The 27,151-nt window shown below is 31.9% G+C and overlaps 2 protein-coding genes, 1 long non-coding RNA gene and 1 pseudogene across 8 annotated transcripts in view; 2 read left to right on the plus strand and 2 right to left on the minus strand.

Annotated features, from left to right (window-relative positions):
* The first annotated feature begins 233 nt into the window (after positions 1-233).
* LOC110639784 (NADPH-dependent thioredoxin reductase 3-like) lies at positions 234-25,931 on the plus strand (annotated as a pseudogene).
* On the plus strand, positions 7,689-8,245 carry LOC131178650 (uncharacterized). The gene is made up of 2 exons (XR_009147593.1): positions 7,689-7,821; positions 7,998-8,245. It is a non-coding gene; the product is annotated as an uncharacterized LOC131178650 (long non-coding RNA).
* LOC110636125 (putative disease resistance protein RGA1) lies at positions 8,361-15,156 on the minus strand. Of its 6 annotated transcripts, none has more exons than XR_009147592.1 (4): positions 9,924-10,430; positions 9,571-9,700; positions 9,026-9,269; positions 8,361-8,915 (listed from the first exon to the last, which is right to left on the minus strand). XR_009147592.1 is itself a non-coding variant. In XM_058143901.1 (4 exons), exons 1-2 carry the CDS (start codon positions 14,996-14,998, stop codon positions 10,496-10,498), a joined length of 2,538 nt encoding a protein of 845 aa, XP_057999884.1. In that variant the 5' UTR covers positions 14,999-15,061; the 3' UTR covers positions 8,361-8,915; positions 10,235-10,281. The 6 variants fall into 6 exon arrangements, 3 of the variants coding, with proteins under 3 accessions (XP_057999884.1, XP_057999885.1, XP_057999883.1); XM_058143901.1 differs by lacking the exons at positions 9,026-9,269; positions 9,571-9,700 and adding exons at positions 10,496-12,724; positions 14,690-15,061 and having other exon boundaries at positions 10,235-10,281; XR_002491302.2 differs by lacking the exons at positions 9,571-9,700; positions 9,924-10,430 and adding an exon at positions 9,402-9,416 and having other exon boundaries at positions 9,026-9,260.
* Positions 20,126-27,151, minus strand: part of LOC110642383 (putative disease resistance protein RGA1) — a 92,437-nt gene continuing 85,411 nt past the window's right edge. Inside the window, exon 5 of the mRNA XM_058143911.1 lies at positions 20,126-21,092. The gene's annotated coding sequence lies outside the window, so the exon portion shown is untranslated. The remainder of the gene's footprint in view (positions 21,093-27,151) is intronic.

Here is a 27,151-nt window from a genome sequence, read left to right on the forward strand (position 1 = left end):
TAGAATATCTAGAAACAACTATACTCATCTACATTACTTCCTATCTTTATTCCTATACCTCCTATAGTATGTAACAATGTCAGTCAATTGCATATAAACATTAATGTAAGTGATTCTTGTTATAAAAATAAAACTAGTTATTTTTCTTTGAAAATTATCTGGCTTTGTGTAATTTTGAAGATTCATGATCTATTGGTGCAAGTTTGAATGACGTGCAACAGAATTGGATTACTATGGTTATCAAAAGGTTTGCTGTGTGTTGATTTTCTTATTTATTTGGAGAACTTGGTCACAATGATTGAATTGTGTTAACCATTTTATGTACACTTGTCCCCAACTAAGAAATATGTTTTTCATTGTATATGTCCCTCTTTAGGTATTCTCGTCTAAAGGTGGCTGCAGAGTTTGATAATAAAGTTTGAGGCAAGTGTTGAATCACTCTTGTCTATGTAGTTGAAACTTTTAACCATATTCATGAAGGGCAAAAAGCTTTGTCTTCATGATCAACTTAACTAGTTCAAATAAAAGTTAAGGCAAGCTAATGTCTATGCATGCTCACTAAAATTGTATTATGTTGCTGAATAAATTTGCATGATCTTCTAATTAGAAATTTCTTTTGTTTGGAAAACCCTGTAATTGCTGTATGGTGTGTAATTCAGCTACCTAATTTATTGAATAGGACCATGAATGGAGGCAAGCTATAACTGCTACTGGATCTGGATGTATTGCTGCTTTATCAGTCGAGAGATATCTTGTTAGCAATGATCTCCATGTGGAGTTCTGTCAGGCAATTATACATATTCATTCTCCACTCTCCCCTTCTGTGGGAAAAGAGAAAGGAGAAAAGAAAGAAAGCATCTCGTTATATTGAAGCCCAACTTTATGCTCTCTACTTATTTCTTAGATAGACCACATTCCCATCTGTTCTATGATCTTGTTGTTCTCAAGTAGTTGCTTCACACTATGTTATGTTCTTTAAACTGTGGGGAAAGATATAACCAGAATATTTAATAACGCTTCATGTAGTATTTCTTAGTAATTATACATGACAACAAAGCTTTTGATACTAGAAGCTGGTCAATCCATTGTCTAAAGTTAACATTTTCTGGTGAATAGTTGGTAGGGGTGGGCATCGGTCGGTTTAAACCAAACCTATTAGAAGTCTAAATCAAACCAATTCCTTTCGGTCCAGTTTGGTTCATCAGTTGTGGGCTGAGTTTTGGCATTCTTTTTGGGCTTGTTTCAGACTAATCAAAGGTTCAAGGTTACTCTTCTCTTGTGCAGTTCAGATTCTTCAGAAACACATCCAAAGAAGTTTTTTCCCCCTTTCTCACTATCTTGCTTTTATGATAGAAATTTTGAGCAAAATAATTAAGCAAAATCCCAATTCTTCTTAACTTAGCAGTTGCAAACTGAAGGTCCAAAACTTTCCAACAATAGCATTTAAAAGATCAAAGCTCCTATTTTTTAAAAGTTTATTTTCACAACACTGGCCACTTCAGAGTGGTGCTCAAACATACGCCTCTCCTACTTCTTGATATCAATTTATACCATCCAGTAGCAAAGGAAATTCATATCCTGTTTTTTAACCAGAAGCAAAATTGACTATTTTATAATTAGAAACAAAGCACTCAATTTTATCCATCAATAATCGACACTTAATTTCATAAAATGATCATAGCTTGAAATTGATGCATTAAAATAATAAACTATTTTATAAAGATGTTTTGAAGTTCAAATTTTGGGTGAATGTCATTTCTCTAATATTTGAATGAATACATGTAAGTTAAAAAACTCAATAGACTAATGTGAGATGTGAAATGTGCAAGTTGTCTTGAGATATAGGTATGCTCATTCACATTTGGGTATTTAAAACAAGTAAGTTGGAATATATTCACAAAACAAAGATTTGAACTTTTGTATTTGGTTAAAATTTGTTTCTCTGATATTGGAATCAATACATGAAAACTAAAAATCTGGCATGCGATGTGAAAGGTTGCAAGTTGTCTTGACATAAGTTCTTCTCATTAATAATTTGGTATTCTGAAATTGTGTAAAATCTGGAGTTATTTTTTATAGTCTGTATATTCCCATGGTCCCAGCTAACTTCACATGTTTTTCATGATTCTGTATTACAGCCTCCAACAGAAGAGGTTAAGAAGGAACCAACTGACAGAGACGTTCAAGAGGCCTTTGACATTACACTTACAAAGCATAAGGGCCAAGTGCGTGTTGCTACCTTAAAATGAGATGCGATCTTCTTCTTATTTCATTATTAATGTAAATATTTATGAGATTCTTAATTTATTCTTAGTTTGAAGCTTATTTGTTTGCTTTTTCCTTCCTTGTACCACGAAAGTCCACGACTCATATGTGTACTATATACAGCACCAACTTGTGGTCCGTGTGGAACTTTAAAGCCAATTCTTAGCAAGGTATGTTATTTCCAAATCCTTAGGCAGCATCTAGATCTCACTGCCAGCATATTTTGGCCTTGCTACTACGACATGCTGAACGTGACTTTGGTTATTGTGCCATTCCATCTGTAAAATTTATTATGTGGAGTTATTTTGGTGGTAAAATAGCTAGAAGTTGAACATGTTATCTTGTTCAATAAAAATTTTACAACCTAAGACTTGTAAGCTGTAAAGATGACAAACCTTCAAAACCTAGAAGTGGTAGGTGTCAATATAAATGCTGAAACCATTTTACATATGTAACAAATCATATTGTTGTGATGCTGATCAAATAATATGGAATCTTATTGTATTACTTGCCACGACTTTTAGAATGCCAGAGTCAAGCAAACGTGCCATGAGGTTTTTGCTTCCAAACTCGTGCATTAAAGTCTAGCTTGATGGGGCATACTTTGATGGATGTCAAATCATACCCTACATTTTGAGGCTTGCATTTCTAGGATGCATATCTTTGATTAATGAGAGGCATGCCATTACTGAAAAAATACCATCAACTAGGATATATGGAAAAAGTCAAAAAAAAAAATAAAAAATAAAAATAAAGGCCGAATACATAAATTCACACCTGAACTCTACTAAAAGTGACTAGTGGCATCCCGAACTTTTAAAACATGCTATCTCACACCTTAGATTTTGAATAGTGGAATTAAGAGAACCCTGCGATCCTAGTCATCATTGTGTATGAATCAATGCGCAAAAGAGAGAGTGAGAGGTAAAAAAAATTGTTGACATGGAAAAATTAGGTTAGAAACATCATTTGAAAACTTAGACTTTGCCCTTATGAACTGTTTGAGGATGTCTTTCTCTTCACCAATTCATTTCTTCTCTTTCCGATCCTTGGGTTTGATTTTTCTTCTCTTCCAATATCCATTTGAAAAGCTCACATTGATGGAGCAGGGCACAGAGTCTCGGGAGCTGAGTTGTTGAATCCTAGAAATCTTCCTCTAAGGTTATGCTCTCTTCCACATCTTTTTTTGCAATTTTCCTTTCTCCCATGTTCAAATTTTTATTTATTGCCTTTGCAAACATATAAGCTGCAAGTAAGTCAAATAGAGTCAGAGTATTCTCATTTCAGTTTTTTATGTTTAGCATATTATCTGTTAAGTAATTGGATCAAGACACTTTAAATGTCAAGTTGGATCATTGATTCAGCTAAGCAATAACTATATAATTGATTGAAATTTCGACACAAAAGAATGGCCTCAACATTTAAATGTCCCAAAATTTAATTGTAGATTTGGACCATCGTATTTGACTCTAGCAAAGACAAAGACGGCAAAAAAGGACTAAAGATTGCCCTTCAATGATAACCCAAGTACCCAACTAATAAAGAATCTTTAGTTCTGACTTAATAAGTTGCAGTTCACATCTATTAGAGAGTAGAAAGAAGCAAATAAACTTGGTTTTGGCATAAATGGTGCATATTGTGAGCCACTAATGAACTTCAATGATGCTAACTCTACCATAATCAACACCTCAACCTCCCAATATGATTGAATTCTATCTACTCATTAGCTTACCCCTTTAGTCTTCGACCGGCATACTTCTTCAATCAGAAGAGGGGAAAAATGCCATAAATAATGGGAATATTAAAAAGTTAACCATCAGGTGCAAAATAGGTGGAAGCGCATAGCAGTTATGCACTTCTGTTTCAGAAATGTGAGAACGATTGCACACTTTTCTTGGTGAAGGTGATTAAAGGCTCAATATCAAATTATCAATAGCCTAAAAGCAAGTGGAGTTGAACTCAATGTTGGTAATATAGAATAGGAAGATGATATTCCTAATACAATTTAGGAGTTATATTCCATTTAAAATTAGGAAATTTAGGAGTTCTATTGTTTAGGAATTTTATTCTTATTAGGTCTATTATTTAGGAATTTATTATTTCCTAGCTTATTTTGTTTCAATTTAGCATTCCTAAGTAGGATTGAATCAGGGTTCTAAAATCCTAACGTGAGTGAGATTCCTAATTCTATAAATACGACCTAGGGTTTCTATTGTTATTGGACAAGTTTTGTTATGTCAATTTTTGTGAGATCAATAATGTCTTGAGAATTAGTTCTCTCTTCAAGGATTAGTCCTTGATTTCTCCTTCTTCTTGGTTCTTTTTCTTTGTTTTACATCAATTTTGATATCAGAGCCTAAGTTCAATCCAAATTTTCATAAGCTTTCGCAAACTTTCAGGCCTTCCACTGTGCCCTCAAAATTTCCCTCTAATCTGTCCAAAATTTTTTGCCTTGTTTACTGATTAAAAAAAAAAAAGCTTTGAGAAACAACGCAACCCAGCACCCCTCACCATACACCACCATCCGGCCATCAAACCCAAGCATTGCCACCGCCAATCCACTGGTGACATCCAGCCGACCCTTCCAGTGCTTTTCCAATCACTTGCAACTTCCTGGAAAAGAAGATATGATCGGATTAGATCTTGACCTGAATCTAGACCTGTAAGTTTTCTAGATTTCTGTGGCATCTGACCCTCTCCAGCCCTTCTCCAGTCGTCGATCTGCCCATCTTTGTTGTTGGAATTGTTATCTCACTTCCCAGCTACAAAAATCCATTGGGTCAGGTCAAGGAATCTGCTAGATTCTTTTTTCTTTTTTTTTTTTTTTTTGATGAAAATGACTCTTAAATTGCGAAAATTTTAGTTTTCTTCAATGAGTTATACTTCCTTAATTTGAAATCATAATGTGGACTGAAAGATGATATTGATGATTCTAAGGTACAAGATGAGTTATGGGATGTAATTCAAAGAATATAAGATGAAATTGATGATTGTTATAAACAACTTGATAAAGTGTGTTCAATGTCATTAAAGGCGTCGAGGCGAGGCGACCCTTTAGAACCTCGCTAGCATCGCTTTGCCTGGCTTTGAAGAAGCGGCCACCCCAACGACAAAGGCGAGGGGCATTGATGAGTATCGAGATATTCAACTAATATTACAATATAGGGAGAAAGCACTTGAAGAATGTAAGAATGGGTATCATGATCAACAGGCCCATCAACAAGATAAGCATAAAGAACTTGAAGAATTTGAAGCATGGAAAGAAGCACATCTGTTCCAATTGAGAGAATAGTTGGATACAATGTTATGAAAATATTAAGTCAAGAAGTCCTGAAAAAGCAAGCCAACAACAAGAGAAGCTTGAATTTGAAAAGCAACTTGAGTTTGAAGATGAAATTGAAAATGAGCAACCTGAAGAACCTAAGATTGAAGAATCTAAAGATTTGAATATTGAATATACACCTGTTGAAGAGCCTATTCTAGAGTAAGAAATTGATGAAAATGCAAAAGCATAACTTGGCGAGGATAAATTGCAGAACAAAAAAGATCACTTTATGGAAACTTCAATGGAGATTGAAGAAAATCAAGTTATTTCTATTGATTTGAAGAGCCTTTCAACTGTTAATTCATTTGATTTTGTTTGTCCAGATTCTTTTAGAGATGCAAAGGAAAACATGAAGTGCTTGATTTTTAGCTTCTTGCTACCATACAAGAATAAAGAGTTGATTGTTCTCCTAATGTAGTTTTTGATTATCGCACTTCAAGACTCGAGGATGTGTTTTTTCCAACTAGGGGAGAATAATGCAAAATAGGAAGATATTCCTGATACAATTTAGGAATTATATTCCATATAAAATTAGGAAATTTAAAAGTTTTATTATTTAGGAATTTTATTTTTATTAGGTCTATTATTTAGGAATTTTATTATTTCCTAGTTTATTTTGATTTAATTTAGTATTCCTAATTAGGATTGAATTAGGGTTCTAAAATCCTAATGTAATTGAGATTCCTAATTCTATAAATAAGACCTAGGGTTTCTATTGTTATTGGATAAGTTGTGTTATGACAATTTTTTTGATGTCAATAATATCTTGAGAATTAGTTCTCTTTTCAAGGATTGGTCCTTGATTTCTCCTTCATCTTGGTTCTTTCTCTTTGTTCTACATCAGTTGGCAGTAGACAACAGTCTTGATTACAGAAAGCTAATAGCAGAACAGATTTTGAGCAATCCTTAGATCATGGTTTGATAGACAAAATTACAGTAGGACTCCCATGATTAACTTCATCAAACTCAGATCTTAAAGTCACATTTTTAAGCTTCATCGTAAATCATAATCAAGGCTTTTGACGACAAAGGCCAAAACCCAGTTTCCAACTGTCCCCATTATTATTGCCCTTTTAGAAAAGATTCATTTATCTCCAAGAGCGAGATTAGAGATCAATAGAATACGCCAAATAGGAGACAAATCTAGGTATCGAGATTCAGATCAATGGTCTAACGATGATTTAATGAATATGCTTCTTTTGCTGGCTTGCTTGGTTGCTTACAGTTGCAGGTTTTATCTACTGATATTAGATCAATCGTTTCATCTTTTAGATTAACAAACTTATAAAGGACTGAAAAGACAGCTACATGAGAAGAAATCATCTCTACGGTAAGAGACGTTGGAGCCAGAATGGCGATCAACTTCAATGCCACGTTCATCTTCATCGTCGTCAAACTGGCATAGTGTGTTGGTGTTGAAGAGTCGAGAAGCTGATGCCATTGCTTGGAGGATAGGAAACAAAGCACTGATCATCTAGTAATTTTGTTGAGTAGAAAAGACGAGAGAGGCTAGCTTTTTTTACATCTATTTTATTTTACTTTATTTTTAAGTTTTCACTTATCCATGTCAGCTCCATTTATCCATATCATCGTGATTGTATAACATGCTACCTGGTCAGAGAATTGTAGGGTTCTCTTAATTCCATTTTTTAGGAGTTGAGGTGTGCGATAGGACGTTGTGAAAGTTTGAGGTGCCACTAGGCATTTTTTGTAAAGTTCATGGGTGAATTTATATATTTGGCCATAAATAAATAAATAAAAAGGCTGAATGCATAAATTAACCCCTGACATTTGTCAACCTCAAATTCTTGGTCAATTTTCAAGATTGTCTTAAAAATTTGAATAGCGCTTCTTTTCCCTTTAATGAAACTGGTGAGTGAAATGCCACTAAAATTGCACTGCGAAGCAGTGTTTTAATCTGGTTATTCTGATGTAATGTACATAACATGACAAATAAAAGTCAACTCTACATTAGCCCCAAGAAATTGAACTACTGAAATAAAGATACCAAAAGTGTACGAAGGAACCTGGCAGAGGTTCTCATGCACATGGCAAATTATTCATTCTTATTTTATGTTGATTGATATTCGAGTGATTGATATTCATGACCTTTTTACTAAATGGCACGTGATTGATAAATTTGATCAAAATGTGCATTTTGTTGAAATTGATATCGAGGAAGATCAAGAAATAGCTGAAGCAGCCGGAATTATGGACAAGGACCTGCTCAGGTTGGCTAGATTGTGTTATTTGCATATGTCTTTCATTATCTGTATGCCATTTCGATTGTTTATAAACAATCCATTCTTCCTTCCGTTCGTTTATATACATTTAGCTATCATTTACATGGTTTATTGTTTGTGGCTGCTTTAAAATGTTCTATGTTGGTGATGCAGAACTGTATCAGGAGTCAAAATGAAGAAAGAGACAGAGAATTCATTGAAGCAAATACGTGAGAGGGTATTCTAAGCAATGAATTTGCAGTTGCCAGCATTTTGTCATTCAATTTTGTTCCTAGCAAAGGGTTATAGCCAAATAATGCATTATAATTCTTACGTCGATACTTTGTTTTGTTAAATACTGCAGTGTAGATTATACATGCTAAAATGAACCGTTTTACGGTAAATCAAATCAAATTGTGAAAATGAATATTCATATTGGCAAAGGGAAGGGACAGATGTAAATTATGGAGCTTGATGTCTTTCATGTTCTCTAAATTACAATTAACAAATAAATTGAAAGGATACTTCAAATGGTACACGCTTTCCCCTTGTTTGGAATGTAGGGTTTTACAAGAATTCAATTGGTAATTGGTATTATTAATCCAATGTTAGTGGTGGCAACCATCAAATGAATTGGACTTTTCTTTTGATAAGCAAGAAATTTCTTTAAAGAAAAAGAGAGACACAAAAGATGAGGAGAGCTGCAACCTAACCCATGCCAACAGGCATTCCCACAAGACCGGACCTAAAGCAGCAAACGCCTCACCCCAATAAGAACCCAAAAAGAAAATGTACAATTCAACTAAACTCAAATCATAGGAAATCAGAAAAAGACTATTCTAAAAGAAAGCCATGAAGACGTGCGAGAGTGACCCTGCTTAGCTAAACAATCCGCAGCCAAATTTGCATCACTTGGAAAAGACAATTGTATAAACCTCTGTGATCACGGAGAACACCCCCAATGGAACAGGGACCAGGTTTCCCTCACGAAGAGCCATTGATGTTTAGTTTCACACTATCAGGTGGAGCAGACCAAAAGGAAAGTGGATGAGGACGTCCAAACTGAGAGTCTATGAAAGACCCATAGACTAAAGTCTTCCACTCTACAAAGGGACATAAAACAGAGCTTAGCAAACAAAAACTAATGTACCACTATTTTAGAATCCAAATCCAAACTTTCCAAGAACAGGGCAGTGTAGGTATTATTCCTTACCTTTTTTTTCCTCCATGGCAAAAGGTAAGCCTTAAAGAGATGAAGCCATAGAAACCCAGCACATTCTCCTCTCCCAAAGAAAGCCCAGCACCTATGCATACCATAATGTAGAACAACATTCTCATCCAATAGTACCCAAGTCTCTGGACATGTTTATGGATGAACAATGAGTCAATGTGCTTAACTGCTTCCACCAGCTGGGATAACTTGTGTTTGATTCATTGATATGTTCTTCCTGCAAGATCTGTATTTTATCAATTGGAAATCAGTTTAAAAGAGAGTTCCTGTGGTTTCTTCTTTTTCCTAAAAGCTTATCCCCAATGCATAAGACTCCCTGCATTGCAAGAGTTTGTTTCTAGGATTTGGAACCCATTACCTTTTAGTCACAAAAGACCAACCTTACTATTGTGCCAAGGTGGAGAACCTTTACTTTTTCTTCTTTTTTCTAATTAATGTTGTTAAATTTTAATGTCAAGATTGATTGAAGAAACCAATGAAAAATAAATTATTGACTATAATCAAATTACTGAGTAGAAACTACATACGGTGCACGTGATTTCTTGTAATCTTTTCCTTGTTTTTGTTGAATGTAGAAGCGTGGTATTTCTCGACAAGCACTGATTTGATCTCTGATTTAGTCATGTTGACTCAAGAATCTGATGATTCTGGAAGCCCCTGAAGACAAAATGTTCCAAACAAATTAACTTTAGTATTAGTGGAAACACATAGCACAAACTGTTAAATTAAACGTACAAATTGTCTTTGAGTTTTCTTTAAATTGAATGGACTGGAATATTATTTTTTGACATTATATTTCATTCAATTACATCCTAACAAAATGATACGATACCTTTTTCTTTTACTGATCAAATATAATTCAAATTTGAACTTAACTCACCTTTGTAGCCATCTTTGCTTCTCCAGAGTAAACAGCAGCCGATCACAGACATCGAAATTGGGTTGGTGAACAGAGAAAACAACTATCGTTCCATCATGAGCAAAATTTCTTAGGACTTGATCACAAACAAAGATGAAGCACTATCGCAAATATAAATACTTCTTATATTTACAATATAATTTAAAAGTAAAAGAAACAAGAGTTTAGAGATACAAATAGTAGATTAACAAGTTTCTTAAGCATTATTTACAATATAAAACACATGTATTGGCAATTTACAGCACAGAACAAGCACAACATCAAATACAAACATTGTTACATTCAGCAGTTGGCATTTTCAGCAGAGTTGCCATGATATCTGCCACAAAAGTTGAAAACCAAATGAGCTGAAGAAGGTTATCATGCAGCGCAACCATTTAAATAATTTATTATATCATAAAGGAAAAGTAATTTCAATCTAAAATGCTAAATTTCTAAACTTGCAAATCCCTAAAATAAAAAAGAAAAAGGAAAATTACAATTTAAATCCAAAACTAACATTAAAAACAATTTTAGATGAAATTTATACGTACCTAATCTTCACTTGTTGAATCGATGTGAGAATCATCTGTTGAATTGATCTCAGCACCGTCAAGAACAATTTTAGGTATATGAGCAATCTTGGACCAATCTTCACCTTTTCCACGTGCACATCTTTCTCTCAATTCATTACAACCTTTAATCACAAGTTGTTGAAGAGATGCTATATTCTGTAGCCACGCAGGCAATTCTTTGAGGTTTCTACACCATTCTAGTTTTAAGAGTTGCAGAGTGTTGGTGGATCCTCGAAGAAGCCATTCTGGAAACTCTACCAATTCTGGTAACTTTTTGAGTATCAGCCTTTGAAGGCTGAATCGAGCCAAGTCTTGATCGGCTTTCCCTTCTTCCATCGTCAAATTGAGGTTTTCACAATCCTCGATATGAAGAGTCTCCAATGCAGTGAGGTATTTCATACTTTGAGGCAAAGAGATTAAGCTTTCACAGTCAGTAATAATCAGTGTTCGAAGATGCTTGAGCCCTTGCATATCTTCACACAAGTATTCTAAATTTTCACAGCGACCAATGCCCAAAAACCTAAGAGAAGTCAAGCAGCCAAGTCCATTCTTTGCCAAACACTTCTGCTTTGTGCAAAAAAATAGAAATCTAAGGCTGATCAAGTACCTTATATCATTGGGTAACTCCTCAGTACAAAGGAACAAAGATTGTAAATTCTGTAACTTGCAAATAGAAATGGGGACCTTTTGAATTTCAAAATCTGTAGGTAAAAATAAAAGCCTCAAATGCTTTAAAGACCCAATCCTTTCCAGCAGTAGCTCTAATTTGGAATCTGACAAGACCAACATCCGCAAATAATGAAATCTTGACAAACATAAATCCAAGGCTGATTGACTGATTTCCTCGGTCATAAATAGAGCAGTTCGCACATGCTCTAAATCTTTTAAGAGAGTGGAAAGACCATGGGGAAGTGAAGTGAAGTCGGGAAATAACAGATGGCGGACACTCTTGGTGATGCGTGTGGTGGTTGAGGTTATTGCTGAAAATTCATTTTGTGTCAATGATAATGCAAGATCATGCACTAAATCATGCATTTTGCACTCAATATACCAATCATAGTCCTCAAAATCTTGAAAAAAAGATCTAGACCCCAACTCCTGAAAATAGCGCCACCCAATATCTTCTAAATCTTCATTTTCATTTGTTGATTCAAGAAGTCCATGTGCCATCCAAAATTGAATTAATATAAAACTTGCGTATTCATGATCCTTTGGATAAAAGGAGCAATAAGCAAAGCACTTTTTCAAATAAGCAGGCAATTGTTCATAACTTAATTTCAAAGCAGGTAAAATTTTGTCATTTTCCTTTTGCTCTATTTTCCACAACTCGCTATCTCTTATAAATTTCCAATAACTTTCATCTTTATTTGTTAAAAGAAGTGATGCTAGTGTCTTCACTGCTAATGGAACCCCTTTGCATTTTTCTACAATTTTATCCCCAATTTTTAACAAGTTTGGATAGTGCTTCTCTTCACCTTCTTTAAATGCACATTTAGTAAACAAAGCCACACACTTATCATGCGGAAGACCTGATAACTCATATGGTTCTGAAATGGTGCTCATAATGGAGGCTACTTTCTTACTACGTGTTGTTACTAAAATTTTGCTTCCATTAGCACCTGTAAACAAAAGCTCTTGCAATGGATCCCATCTCATAGAATCTTCATTCCACACATCATCTAAAATGAGAAAGTATTTTTTATCACCAATTTTTTCTCGCAAGATTTTTTGCAATTGTTCCACTTCCAAATTGCTTCTGTTCTCTCCATCACTGGTGGCACATTTAATAATTTTCTCAATCAAATTTTTTATGTCAAAATCTTCTGATACACATACCCACATCTTAAGTTGAAAATGATTTTGTACTCGTTCATCATTATAAACTAATTTAGAGAGTGCAGTCTTCCCCAAACCACCAATTCCAACAATAGGAATAACATCGATTTTTCCACCATCATTAGGCTTTTGTAAAAGTCTGATGATATTTTCTTTATCCTCATCTCTTCCTATAATATCAGACACATTTACAAAGGAGTGGGTCATCGCTCTTTCCTTAGGCATAGAACGCCTACCTTCATCTCGTTCATTAAGATGAAACTTAGCCTTATGAGATGCAATTTCATCTAATTGCGCTCTTATTTGTTTTATTTTATGACCCATTTTAAAAGAGAAAGCAAGTGGATTAGAGGATGAAAAAAAGCGACCCACCTGAAATTAAATATGATACATATAAATTAAGAAAAAAAATAAACAAATAAATATGCATATAAAATAAAATTTATCGAGCTACAATATATATAAAAGTATAAGTAAAAGGAAAACCTCATGGATAAAAACTTATATTATTTAAAAAAATATACATGATTTTGTATATAATAATTAATAAAGAAAATTATAAATAATAAAATAAAAGAAAACCTTAAAGATATATTTTTATTATTGTATGCAATTATTACAAACTCTGAAACTATAAATTAAATTAAGCTTAATTCCTAATAAAAAAAATGCCAAAATTTAAGCTATAAATGATCTCTTAAATAGCAAAAAAAAATATCAATTACAACGAGTACATTATTTGATTAATTTTTGTATTATTTTATTGGTTATATTAACTATTCCTTTATTAATATGAATTCATAACACCTAATATATTAATAAATCAACAAAAATTCATATTTCGTAATTAGGTTAATAGAAATTCATATTCAATTACTATATATATATATATATTATGTCTCTAATTTTATTTACGTTGCCCTATAACTGATAAGTATTATAAGGTCGTGAGGTTTCACTAATGTATTATTAACATAATATAAAAATCTAAATCCAATAATAATTCTTGGCCGTATGTTTACTAAAATATTTAATCTCCTTAACTAATTGCTGCACTTGATAATTTACTTTTATGTATAATTACTTTACTTTTCTCTAATTTATTCAACAATCGTGAGAATTTTTTTGTAAATTGTTATATTGTTTTTATATAATTATAAATAAAATTTTCATGAACATATATATATATATACATACATTTTTAGCTTTTTACTAGTTGAATTTTCCTCAAAATCAAAATATTAAGTATATTATTTATTCATAAATTATATTACATCACTTGTATTGAACATAAAATTTTTTATATATTTATAAAAACATAATATTCTTAATTTCAATCTACATAATTATATTGCTGATATCTATTATATTTTTGTATAATTTAAAGTAAAAGTTAAAAAGTTAAAAAGTTAAATTTTTATATTTTAAAAAAATTAATTTAAACTGTTATAATAAATTAAATTAAATTAAAATAACAATAATATCTATAAAATTACGAATATTAAATAAACTAAACCCTTTAACTTATTTCAAGACGATGAACTATAAAAAAAAATAAATGAAATAAATAATATAAATCAACAAAAATCGAATATTCATTATAAAAATTGGCTATAAAAATATAATTTAAAAGAAATTTTATTTGATTTTGATAAAAATTAATATTAATTAAAAAATGTTCATAACAACTAAATATAAATCCAATTAATTTATTTTCTTATATCTATATTATAATTAATTTATAATTATAATTTCTTAAAAATAGCTATTGTAGAAATAGTACTATATCAGCAATGAAATATTATTTCATACATTACTAAAGGAGAAATATATTACTTATATCAGTTTGGAACTGATTTGGGTCTTTCTTTAAATTTATATCCTTTAGAAATATATACGAGATTCTCTCCCTAGTATTTGGATTCCTGTTTCTCCCTATTATTGGAATTTTATTAGAGACTCGAGTGTGAGTAACAATCTTCTATCAATGGAGATTAATAGTGCCGTCTATTCTTTCATTAACGTTTGATGGTTTAATATCTTATGCGGACAACATGAGTAATAAGATCCTAAAATAATAGAATTACAGAATATTTTTTTATTTGTCTAAAATAAAAAAAAATTGAGTAGTATCTCAGAAAATTATTCTACTTTATCTAGATCATCTCTGAACATAATTATCTATGTTTATATTTGTTTTTCTGATGAAATATATATATATATATATATATATATATATATATAAATTACTTATGTTTAATTTTTTTAATTTAATACATGTATTAAAAAGTCTAATAATTTATAAATAAGTAAATGAAATTAATTTTTTTTGGGTACCTTTTTGGTGGTGCTTCCATATAATTTAAGCAATTGCTTTCTCTGAGTCTCACATTCAAATTCATCGAGTACATCTTCAGCATCATAAAGAACATCTTTAAGCTTAATCAGCCACACTCGCACATCATTATTGCTCACTTGTTTCTCCTCGGCATCCAACAGCACAGCTTTAACAGTCATCAAGACATTCTCAAGCTTTTTCAGTTCCCCTTGAACACCCCACGCAATTGAAATTTCTTGGTAGGCTTGGGAAGCTAGCTTTTCAAGGACTTTCTGGGCAACATTGAAAGCAAATGATTCTAAAGCCATCGTATGGAGGAGCAAAAGATCTGTTTAAAGGTTTGAGTTTGGTTTTGGGTAATGAAGTAATGAACTCCGAATCAGCATCTCATATTTTATAGAAAGCCATTTCGCCCACATCAAATTTTGAACGTAAACAGTCCGCACCAAAAATCGAAGAGGGAGACAGAAAGTCAAAAGTGGTTGGCTAAAGCATGCGATGGAGAGTTGATTGGCCAATAAATTAAAAAAAAAAAAAATAACCGATCTGTTTGGTTCTTTCATTTTCCATTTTTTTAAAGATAAAAAACAAAGAAAACCTGTAAATAATAAAAAATATATTTTTTTATTTAAAAAATAAAAAATATTCATATATATATATATATATTTTAAATTTGTTTAATTTTAAAATTTTTAAAATTTGCTATTTATTTATTTTATAGTAATATAATTAATTTTTTCTATTTATTTATTTTATAGTAATATATATATTTAATTTTTTTATAATTGTAAATAAATATTTTTTAATAATTAAATTTCAATATAAAAAATTATAATTTAATTTTTATTAAAAAATCCATGATTTTAAAAAAAATTGTCAAAAAATAGAATTTTTATTAAAAAGGAAAATCATAAAAAATAATTTAAAATTATTTTTTAAATCTTCATTAAATTTTATATAAAAACATTATAGCAATGCTTTTAAATCTGACTAATTATTAAATAAATGAAGACAAAGCATAAAAGATTAAGATTTAATTGAATTTCAATCATAATTTAATCAATACAATATAAAATATTATTAAATATATTAGAAAATATTTTTTAAAAAATAATAGCAATAATAATAATAACAATTTATTATTATAATTAATAGGGCGATATATATTTTAAATAAAATAAAATTTTAAAATAATTTTTTATTTTTATTCAAGAATAAATTTTTAAAATATTGTATTTTTTAAAATATAAAAATTAATTAATTAGTTTAATTAAAATAGAAAGATTAAATAGTAGTATTTTTAAAGATTAATTAATTAATTTTATTAAAATAAATAAATTAAATAATAATTTAATTAATTTAAAATTTATTAATTAAAAAAATTAATGAAAAGATTAAATAATCTAATAAGAGTAAAATATATAAAATAAATAATATATTTTAAAAATGTAATAATTAAATAATTAATTTTATTAAAATATATAAATTAAATAATAATTATTTTTTTATTGAAAAAAGTTAATAATTCTTTACCCTTTAAGAAGTCTTTCTTTTACTTGGAAGCAGTCAATCTTTAAAAGCATTTTTTTTTTAACGTTTTTTTAGAGCGTTATTAAATTAAATGTTGAACAACATAAAGCAATGTTAATTATAACAAAAATCTTTTGAAATCATAATTAATGTAAATAACATGCTTAATGTGATATTAATTGAAATAAAAATATTTTTTAAATAATATATATAATATTATGTATAATATTATAAATAAATATGAAAGGATTATTAAAAACTTTAAATTATAAAACTTATATATATATTATTAGATGCTTATTCTTAATTCTTATTGGCATTAATTATTTTATATTAATATTTAATATAATATAATTTAAATTAATAAAAAATACTTTTAATATATTTTACATCATATATAAATCGTTATTCTTTATGCCCTTTCCCCTAACATATCTTGCATCCATTTTTATTAAAGTTGTCCACCACAGTCCAAGATAATATTTATAATGGGGGTGATGACCTAGCCTAGTTCTGACTTTCCCACAAGATAATGATATTTAAACCATGGTGGATTAGCCTTTATTGGAGATAGGTTAAAAAATGACTTTGCTCCACCCCACAAGGAGAGTCTTTATCTTTACGAAGTCTTCGTCTTTGTTTTTATTATTTGTTTTGTTTGGAAGCAGTCGTGAAATTTTTTAAACAAATCTCAATCAAAATTATTGCAATGCAAGCTTTTAAGGAACATATGAGACAAAGAAGCAATAATTATTTGAAGTGCTGATGTGATATTTTCCCAACTTTCACATTAATAATTTCCGTATCCTTTCAAAATGTACAATTATATTGAAATTACAATTTATCTGCCAGTTATAATGTGCTTATAGAGGTGCAGAAAGTCTGTTTAACAGTTTGAGTTTGGTTTTGGGTATGAAGTAGCGAAATCTGAAAGACCTTCTCACGTTTTGAACTAAAAATTTGTGTTGGAGAGTTGATTGCTCAATAAAAGAAAAATAGAACTCCTGGGTATTTGTTTTTTTCTTTAATTTAAAAAAATAGAGTTAATAATTATTTTCTATTGAATGATAACTCCCCTCTGTCACAAGGATAGCTTTTGTCCATGAGAAGTCTTGGTCTCTGGCTTTTTTTTTTTCTTTTCTTTTTTTAACAATAAAAAATAATTAATAATTCTTAAAAAAATTATTATCTAATTTTTATATTTTAATAAAATTAATTATTTAATTTTTATATTTTAAAAAATACATTATTTTATTTACAAATAAAAAATTTTATTAAAGAAAAAATAGGAAAGAGGCAAAAAGAGCCTCACAACAATTAGAAAAGATAATCATCGGAGACGTAGCAACCACAAATTAGGCATCACAATCTTAACCAAACTCTGCTACTAAAACATAAAACCAAAGATAGGAAGAACAGAGATTTTCTTATATAGAAAGCCATCTCATATTATATAGAAAGCCATTTCGCTAGCATCAAGTTTTGAACGTGAACAGTCCGCACCGAAAATAGAAGAGGGGGACAGAGAGTCAAAAGTGGTTGGCTAAAGCATGGGATGGAGAGTTGATTGGCCAATAAATTAAAAATTATAATTTTTTATTTAAAAAATTATTTTTTTGATTTATTAAATCTATGATCTAATTGTTAAAATAATAAATAATAATAAAATTTAAATAATAAATTACATACCAATTTAGAATGACAAAATATTATGCTTAAAGCTCTATGTTAATAAATAAATCTTATTCAACATTAAAACATACAGAGTTTATAAAACTTCTTAGTCTATCTTCAAGATTATCTTAAAATTTTGAACACATGCCACGTCGCCATATAGAAACCCAGCGCATCTTCCTGTCCCAAAGATTGCCCAGCACCTAATTCATGCCATAATGTAGAACAACATTCTCATCCAATAGTACTTTCTTTTTGTTTTTCCAAAGCAACATTCTATTAATAAATGGAATTTAAGAAAAATTTAGTATGGATATCGCCAGCTAACCCAAGCCGATAGCCTTACCCAATACGCCAAATCTAAGCAATAACATACTAAGTGAAAAAATCTGGAGAGAAAAAATACAAAATACACTAACAAGACAGCACTAAAGTTGCATTACAAAATATTGGTTTATGGATGAACAATGAGTCAATGTGCTTAATTGCTTCCACCAGCTGGTATAACTTGTGTTTGATTCATTGACACGTTCTTCCTGCAATATCTATATCTTATCAATAGGAAACCAGTTTAAAAGGCAGAGTACATAAGGTTTCTTCTTTTTTCTAATTAATGTTGTTAAATTTTAATGCCAAGTTTGATTGAAGAAACCAATGAAAATTAAATTACTGACTATAATCAAATTACTGAGCAGAAACTACATATACTGCATGTCATTTCTTGTAATCTTTTCCCTGTTTTTGTTGAATAAGTAGAAGCCTGGTATTTCTTGACAAGCATTGTTTTGATCTTTGATGTAGTCATGTTGACTAAGGAATTTGATGATTCTGGAATCTAGAGGTTAAGAAGGAACCATCTGACAGAGACGTTCAAGAGGGCTTTGACATTACACTTACAGACGCGATCTTCTTCTTTTCTTCTTCTTCTTATTTCACGATTAACGTAAATTTTCATTAATGGTGAGTTCTGAGCTCTTTTGTGCTAGTCTTATTCAATATCTCATTAAGTTTTCATGTATTTGATTCTTAAATTATTCTTAGTTTGAAGCTTATTTGTTTAATTTTTCCTTCCTTGTTTTTCTTCTGCAGTATGCTATATGAAAGTTGCACCATGAAAGTCCACGGTTCATATGTGTACTGTATACAGCACCAACTTGTGGTCCATGTAGGACTTTGAAGCCAATTCTTAACAAGGTATGCTATTTCCAACTTTTTGGGCAACATCTAGATCTCACTGCCATCATATTTTGGCCTTGCTACTATGATATGCTGAACATGACTTTGGTTATCGTGCCATTCCATCTGTAAAATATATTATGTGGAGTTATTTGGGTAGTAAAATAGCTAGAAGTTGGAACATCTTCAAGATTGATTGAAGAGACCAATGAAAAATAAATTACTGACAAGAATCAAATTACTGAGCAGAAACGACATACTATGCACGTGATTTCTTGTAATCTTTTCCTTGTTTTTGTTGAATAAGTAGAAGCCTGGTATTTCTTGACAAGCATTCTTTTGATCTCTGATGTAGTCACGTTGACTCAGGAATCTGATGATTCTGGAAGCCCCTTAAAACAAAATGCTCCAAACAAATTAACGATAGTATTAGTGGAAACACGTAGCACAAACTGTTAAATTAAACATACAATTGTCTTTGAGTTTGCTTTAAAGTATCAGAGGAGGATTTCCTTTTTTCGTGGACAAGGAAATGTAGCTTCAGCGAACAACAGTGATATAAGACATTATGCATATGCTTGGTAAGATGTAAATTGAATGTAATAAAATAAAATTTCAATAGAAAAATGGACTGGAAATTCATATGGTGGCTGTGTATTTCATTCAATTACATCCTGACTAACATGATATGATACCTTTTTCTTTTGTTGATCAACTATATTTAAAATTTGAGCTTAGCTCACATTTGCAGCCATCTTTGCTTCTCCAAAATAAACAGCTTCTCTGCCGGAAAGGAGGAAGAGATCATCGAGCCGATCAAAGACATCGAAATTGGGTTGGTGAACAGAGAAAACAACTATCTTTCCATCATGAGCAAAATTTCTTAGGACTTGATCACAAACAAAGATGAAGCACTATGGCAAATATAAATACTTCTTATATTTACAATATAATTTAAAAGTAAAAGAAACAAGAGTTTAGAGATGCAAATAGTAGATTAACAAGTTTCTTAAGCATTATTTACAATATAAAACACATGTATTGGCATTGGCAACTTACAATATAGGAAAGAAATTTCATTGAAGAAACTGAGAAATACAGAAGATGAGGAGAGTTGCAACCTAGCCCATGCCAACAAGGCATTCCCCACAAGACCCGACCTAAAGCAGCAACCTCCTCACCCCATTAAGAACAAAAACAGACTAAAGTCATATCAGATCAACAAAGACACAGCAAAATCTAGACAATTCTAAAAGAAAGATATGAAGACATACGAGAGTGACCCTGCTTAGCTAAACAATTGGTAGCCATATTTGCTTCACTTAGAAAAATACTCAAATAAACCTATGCGATCGCAGAGAACACCCCCAATGGAACAGGGACCAGGATTCCCTCACAAAGAGCCATCCACCTTCCGTTTCACACAATCAGATGAAGCAGACCAAAAGGAAAGTGGATGAGGATGTCCAAACTGAGTCTATGAAAAGACCCATGGGCTAAAGTCTTCCACTCTACAATGGGACATAAAATGGAGCTCAGCAAACAAAAATTAATATACGGCTATCTTAGGATCCAAGTCCAAACATTCCAAGAATAAGGGCAGTTTAGGAAAGATGAGCCGTTGTTTCTCCTTGTACCATACAACGAGGACAGATATGTTGCGAAGGATCTAGAATACCAATGGAAGACGACCAATTTTTCGTGCATAACCTATCATGAAGAACCAACCATACCAACAATTCTACCTTTGGAGCTGTAAGCCTACACCAGATGTTAACAGAAAAATCTTGGGATTGGAAAAAAGCATTTAACAAGCATTTGTAGAAAGAATTGTCTGACAAAACTCCATTCAGTGATGGTTCCACATTAGCCTATCATTCCTTGAGGACACAGCTTGAAAGAGCTCAAAAGAGAAAGAAGATTAGCAAGCAGCTGCAGCTCCCAATCATATTGGTTACGAGGCCAATAAAAGACCCATTCCCAAGAATTATTATTCCAAGTGCCAAAATCACAGATGTGCCCCTATGGAAGAACAGATAAATTAAACAGGCAAGAAATTGGAATTTAAGTGCTAATTAATATTGGAATTTAAGTGCTAATTAAACAGGCAGGAAGAACTTGGCTTTGGCACAGATGGCACATATTGTGAGCCACTAGTGAACTTCAATGGTGCTAACTCTATCATAATCAACACCTCAACCTTCCAATATGATTGAATTCCATGTACTCATTAACTTACCCCTTTAGTTTTTTATCAGCATACTGCTCCAATCAGAAGAGGGGAAAAATGCCATGGGAACATTAAAAAGTTAACCATCGGGTGCAAAATAGGTGGAAGCGCATAACCACTATGCACTTTCTGTCAGAGAAATGTGAGAATGATTGCACACTTTTCTTTGTAAAGGTGATTAAAAGCTCAATACCAATTTATCAATAGCCTAAAAACAAGTAGAGTTGAACTCAATGTTGGCAATGTAGAATAGGAAGATGATATTCCTAAAACAATTTAGGAATTATATTTTATTCAAAATTAGGAAATTTAGGAGTTCTATTATTTAGGATTTTTTTTTTCTTATTAGGTCTATTATTTAGGAATTTTATTATTTCCTAGTTTATTTTAGTTTAATTTAGTATTCCTAATTAGAATTGAATTAGGGTTCTAAAATCCTAATGTGATTGGAATTCCTAATTCTACAAATAAAACCAAGGGTTTCTATTGTTATTAGACAAGCTTTGTTGTGACAATTTTTAAGAGATCAATAATATCTTGAGAATCAGTTTTCTCTTCAAGGATTGGTCTTTGATTTGTCCTTCTTCTTGATTCTTTCCCTTTATTCTACAGCAATTTTGGTATCAGAACTTAAATTCGATCTAAATTTCCATAAGCTTTTGCAAACTTCAGAACTTCCACTATGCTCTCAAAATTTTCCTCTACTCTGTCCAAAATTTTCTACCTTGTTTACTGTTAAAGATAAAAAAACAAAAAATAAAAAGCTTTGAGAAACAGCTTAACCTAGCACCTCTCACCATACACCACCATCCAGCCATCAAACCTAAGCATCACCACCGCCAATCCACTAGCAACATCCAGGTGACCCTTCACAGCCTTTCCGATCACTTGCAACTTCTCAGAAAAGAAGATCTGATCGGGTTAGATCTTCACCCAAATCTAGACTTCCAAGTTTTCTACATTTATCTGGCATCTAACCCTCTCCAGTCCTTCTCCAGTCATGGATTGGCTCATCTTTGTTGTTGGAATTGTTATTTGACTTTCCAACTATAAAAGTCCATTGGGTCAGATCAAGGAATTTGTTGGATTCTTTTTTTTTTTTTTCCAATGAAAATGACTACTAAATTGCTAAAATTTCAGTTTTCTTTAATGAGGTATGCTTCCTTAATTTGAAATCATAACATGGACTGAAAGATTAGAAGATGATATTGATGATTCTAAGGTATAAGATGAGTTATGGAATGCAATTTAAGGAAAACAAGATGAAATTGATGATTATTATGAACAACTTGATAAATTGTGTTATTTGATTGATTGTATGGAGGTCCTAACTATGCTTCTGATAGTTTATTTGATGAGTATCAAGATATTCAACTATTCAACTAATATTATAATATAGGGAGAAAGCACTTGAAGAATGTGAGAATGGGTATCATGATCAACAGGCCCATCAACAAGTTAAGCATAAAGAACTTGAAGAATTTGAAGCATGGAAAGAAGTGCATCTGTTCCAATTGAGAGAATAGTTAGATACAGTAAAAAGTTTTGAAAATATTAAGTCAAAAAGTCTTGAAAAAGCAGGCCAACTAATATTAACCTGCCCATCTTTGTTGTCAGAACTGTTATCTGACTTCTCAGCTACAAAAATCCATTCGGTCAAGTCAAGGAATCTGTTAGATTCTTTTTTTTTTTTTTTATGAAAATGACTTCTAAATTGCTAAAGTTTTAGCTTTCTTCAATGAGTTATACTTCCTTAATTTGAAATCATAATGTGGACTGAAAGATTAGAAGATGATATTATGATTCTAAGGTACAAGATGAGTTATGGGATGTAAATCAAAGAATATAAGATGAAATTGATGATTATTATAAACAACTTGATAAATTGTGTTCAGTGTTATTAAAATCGCTAAGGAGAGGTGCTGCGCAAGGCGAGGCAAGGTGACCCTTTAGCGCCTCGCCAGGAATTGCTTCACCTGGCTTTGAAGAGGCAGCCACCCTAATGACAAAAGCCAGGGGCATTGATGAGTATTGAGATATTCAACTAATATTACAATATAGGGAGAAAGCACTTGAAGAATGTAAGAATGGGTATCACGATCAAGAGGCCCATCAACAAGATAAGCATAAAGAACTTAAAGAATTTGAAGCATGGAAAGAAGCACATCTATTCCAATTGAGAGAATAGTTGGATACAATAGAAAGTTCTAAAAATATTAAGTCAAGAAGTCTTGAAAAAGCAAGCCAACAACAAAAGAAGCTTGAATTTGAAAAGCAACTTGTGTTTGAAGATGAAATTGAAAACGAGCAACCTGAAGAACCTAAGATCGAAGAATCTAAATATTTGAGTCTTGAATATACACCTATTGAAGAGCCTATTCTAGAGTAAGAAATTGATGAAAATGCAAAAGCAAAGCTTGAAGAGGATAAATTGTAGAAAAAAAAAAGATCACTTTATAGAAACTTCAATGAAGATTGAAGAAAATTAAGTTATTTCTATTGATTTGAAGAGCCTTTCAACTATTAATCCATTTGATTTTGTTTGTCCAGATCCTTTTAGAGATGCAAGGAAAGCATGAAGTGCTTGATTTTCAGCTTCTTGCTACCATACAAGACTAAAGAGTTGATTGTTCTCCTAATGTAGTTTCTGATTGTCGCACTTCAAGACTCGAGGACAAGTTTTTTCCAACCAGGGAGAATAATGCAAAATAGGAAGATGATATTCCTGATACAATTTAGGAATTATATTTTATATAAAATTAGGAAATTTAAAAGTTTTATTATTTAGAAATTTTATTTTTATTAGGTCTATTATTTAGGAATTTTATTATTTGCTAGTTTATTTTGGTTTAATTTAGTATTACTAATTAGAATTGAATTATGGTTCTAAAATCCTAATGTAATTGGGATTCGTAATTCTATAAATAAGACCTAGGGTTTCTATTGTTATTGGATAAGTTGTGTGATGTCAATTTTTTTGATATCAATAATATCTTGGGAATTAGTTCTCTTTTTAAGGATTGGTCCTTGATTTCTCCTTCATCTTGGTTCTTTCGCTTTGTTCTACATCAGTTGGCAGTAGACAATAGTCTTGATTACAGAAAGCCAATAGCAGAACAGATTTTGAGCAATCCTTAGATCATGATTTGATAGACAAAATTACAGTAGGACTCCCATGATTAACTTCATCAAACTCGGATCTTAAAGGCACATTTTTAAGCTTCATCGTAAATCATAATCAAGGCTTTTGACGTCCAACTGTCCCCATTATTATTGCCCTTTTAGAAAAGATTCATTTATCTCCAAGGGCGAGATTAGAGATCAATAGAATACGCCAAATAGGCTTGTAACGCTTTCCTAGCGATTCCTTTGGAGACAAATCTAGGTATCGAGATTCAGATCAATGGTCTAACGATGATTTAATGAATATGCTTCTTTTACTGGCTTGCTTGGTTGCTTACGTTGCAGGTTTTATCCACTGATATTAGATCAATCGTTTCATATTTTAGATTAAAAAAAAAAAACTTATAAAGGACTGAAAAGACAGCTACATGAGAAGAAATCATCTCTACGGCAAGAGAGGTTGCAGCCAGAATGGCGATCAGCTTCAACGCCACGTTCATCTTCATCGTCATCAAACTGGCATAGCGTGTTGGTGTTGAAGAGTCGAGAAGCTGATGCCATTGCTTGGAGGATAGGAAACAGAGCACTGATCTTCTAGTAATTTTATTGAGTAGAAGAGATGAGAGAAGGGTGCTGTGCGAGAGAGGCTAGCTTTTTTTACATCTATTTTATTTTACTTTATTTTTAAGTTCTCACTTATCCATGTCAGCTCCATTTATCCACATCATCGTGATTGTATAACACGCTACCTGGTCAGCGAATTGCAGGGTTCTCTTAATTTCATTTATCCACAAAGGTGTGTGGCAGGACGTTTTGAAAGTTCATGACGCCACTAGGCATTTTTAGTAAAGTTCATAGGTGAATTTATATGTTCAACCATAAATAAATAAACTGAATGCATAAATCAACCTCAAATTCTTGGTCGATCTTCAAGATTGTATTTAAAATTTGAACAGCCCTTCTTTTCCCTTTAACGAAACTGGTAGAGTGAAATGCCACTAAAATTGCAATGCAAAACAGTGTTTAAATCTGGTTATTCTGATATAATGTACATAACATGACGAATAGAAGTCGTATTCATTCTTATTCTATGTTGACTGACATTCTAGTAATAGTACATCTTGTTGTGGTCATGTCCTTTTTCCTTGGCTAAATGGCCCGTGATTGATGAATTTGATCAAAATGTGTATTTTGTTGAAATTGATATCGAGCAAGAAACAGAAATAGCAGAAGCAGCAGGAATTATGGGTACACCTTGTGTGCAGTTCTTTAAGAACAAGGAGATGCTCAGGTTGGCTTGATTGTTTTATTTGCGTACCTCTTTCATTATCCGTATGCCTTTTAGATCGGTTTTCCTTCCATTCTTCCTTCCATTTGTTCATATACATTTAGATTACATGGTTTATTGTTTCTGGCTGCTTTAAAATGTTCCGTGTTGGTGATGCAGAACTGTATCAGCAGTCAAAAAGAATAAAGAGTGCAAAGAATTTATTGAAGCAAATAAATGAGAGGGTATTCTAAGCAGTGAATTTGCAGTCACCAGTGTTTTTTTCCTAACAAAGGGTTATAGCCAACTAATGCATTATAATTCTTACAATGATACTTTGTATTGCTAAACACTGCATTGTAGATTATACATGCAGACCACCCAAAGGAATTTTAAATTTAAAATTCCATTCTTGTATTTCCTTCAATCTTGTACATATGGTAGTGCTTCAGCTTTGCCTATGTAATTTCTTATTGGTCACATAGTGACTCTTTAGGATATATGTACCGATAGAATCTGCAGGCATTTTCAACCATACATTGTCTCAAGGATTCCCTCGTAGCTTTGGATGCATTGTGATATGTAATTGCAAAATTTAAGACTTGTTTGGTTTAGCCATTTTAATTAGCTATTGGTTTAGGAATCCAATGTTAGTGATAGCAGCCACTAAACATATTAAATTGGTAATTGACATACACCAGCACCTCAATAGCTCAATGAAACAGGCACACAGAAAAAACCAAATTAATTGATAATTGACTTGCACCAACACCAACAACATTTACTATAGCCATCAAAGGACTAGATTTTCTTTATTTTTTTATGAGCAAGAAATTTCATTAAAGAAAAAGACAGATACAGAAGATGAGGAAAGCTGCAACCTAGCCCATGCCAACAGGCATTCCCCACAAGACCCGACCTAAAGCAGCAACCTCTTCACCCCAAGAAGAACCGAAACAGACTAAAGTCATATCAGATCAACAAAGGCACAGCAAAATCCAGGCAATTCTAAAAGAAAGCTGTGAAGACAAGTGAGAGTCACCTTGGCTAGCTAAACAATCGGCAGCCGAATTTGCCTCACTTAGAAAAGACACACATGTATAAACCTCTGTGATCACGAAGGAACACCCCCAATGGAACAGGGACCAGGTTTCCCTCATGAAGAGCCATCGATGTTCCGTTTCACACAATCAGGTGCAGCAGACCAAAGGGAAAGTGGATGAGGACTTCCAAACTGAGAGTCTATGAAAAGACCCATAGGCTAAAGTCTTCCTCTCTGCAAAGGGACATAAAACAGAAAATAAATAAATAAATAAATAAAAATACACCACTATCTTAGAATCCAAGTCCAAACTTTCCAAGAACAGAGGCCTTGTAGGTATTATTTCTTACCTTTGTTTTCTTCCATGGCAAAAGGCAAGCCTCCAAGCGACGAAGCCACATAGAAACCCAGCACATCTT

Source organism: Hevea brasiliensis, chromosome 3, assembly GCF_030052815.1.
Source record: "Hevea brasiliensis isolate MT/VB/25A 57/8 chromosome 3, ASM3005281v1, whole genome shotgun sequence".
Lineage (NCBI taxonomy): Eukaryota > Viridiplantae > Streptophyta > Magnoliopsida > Malpighiales > Euphorbiaceae > Hevea > Hevea brasiliensis.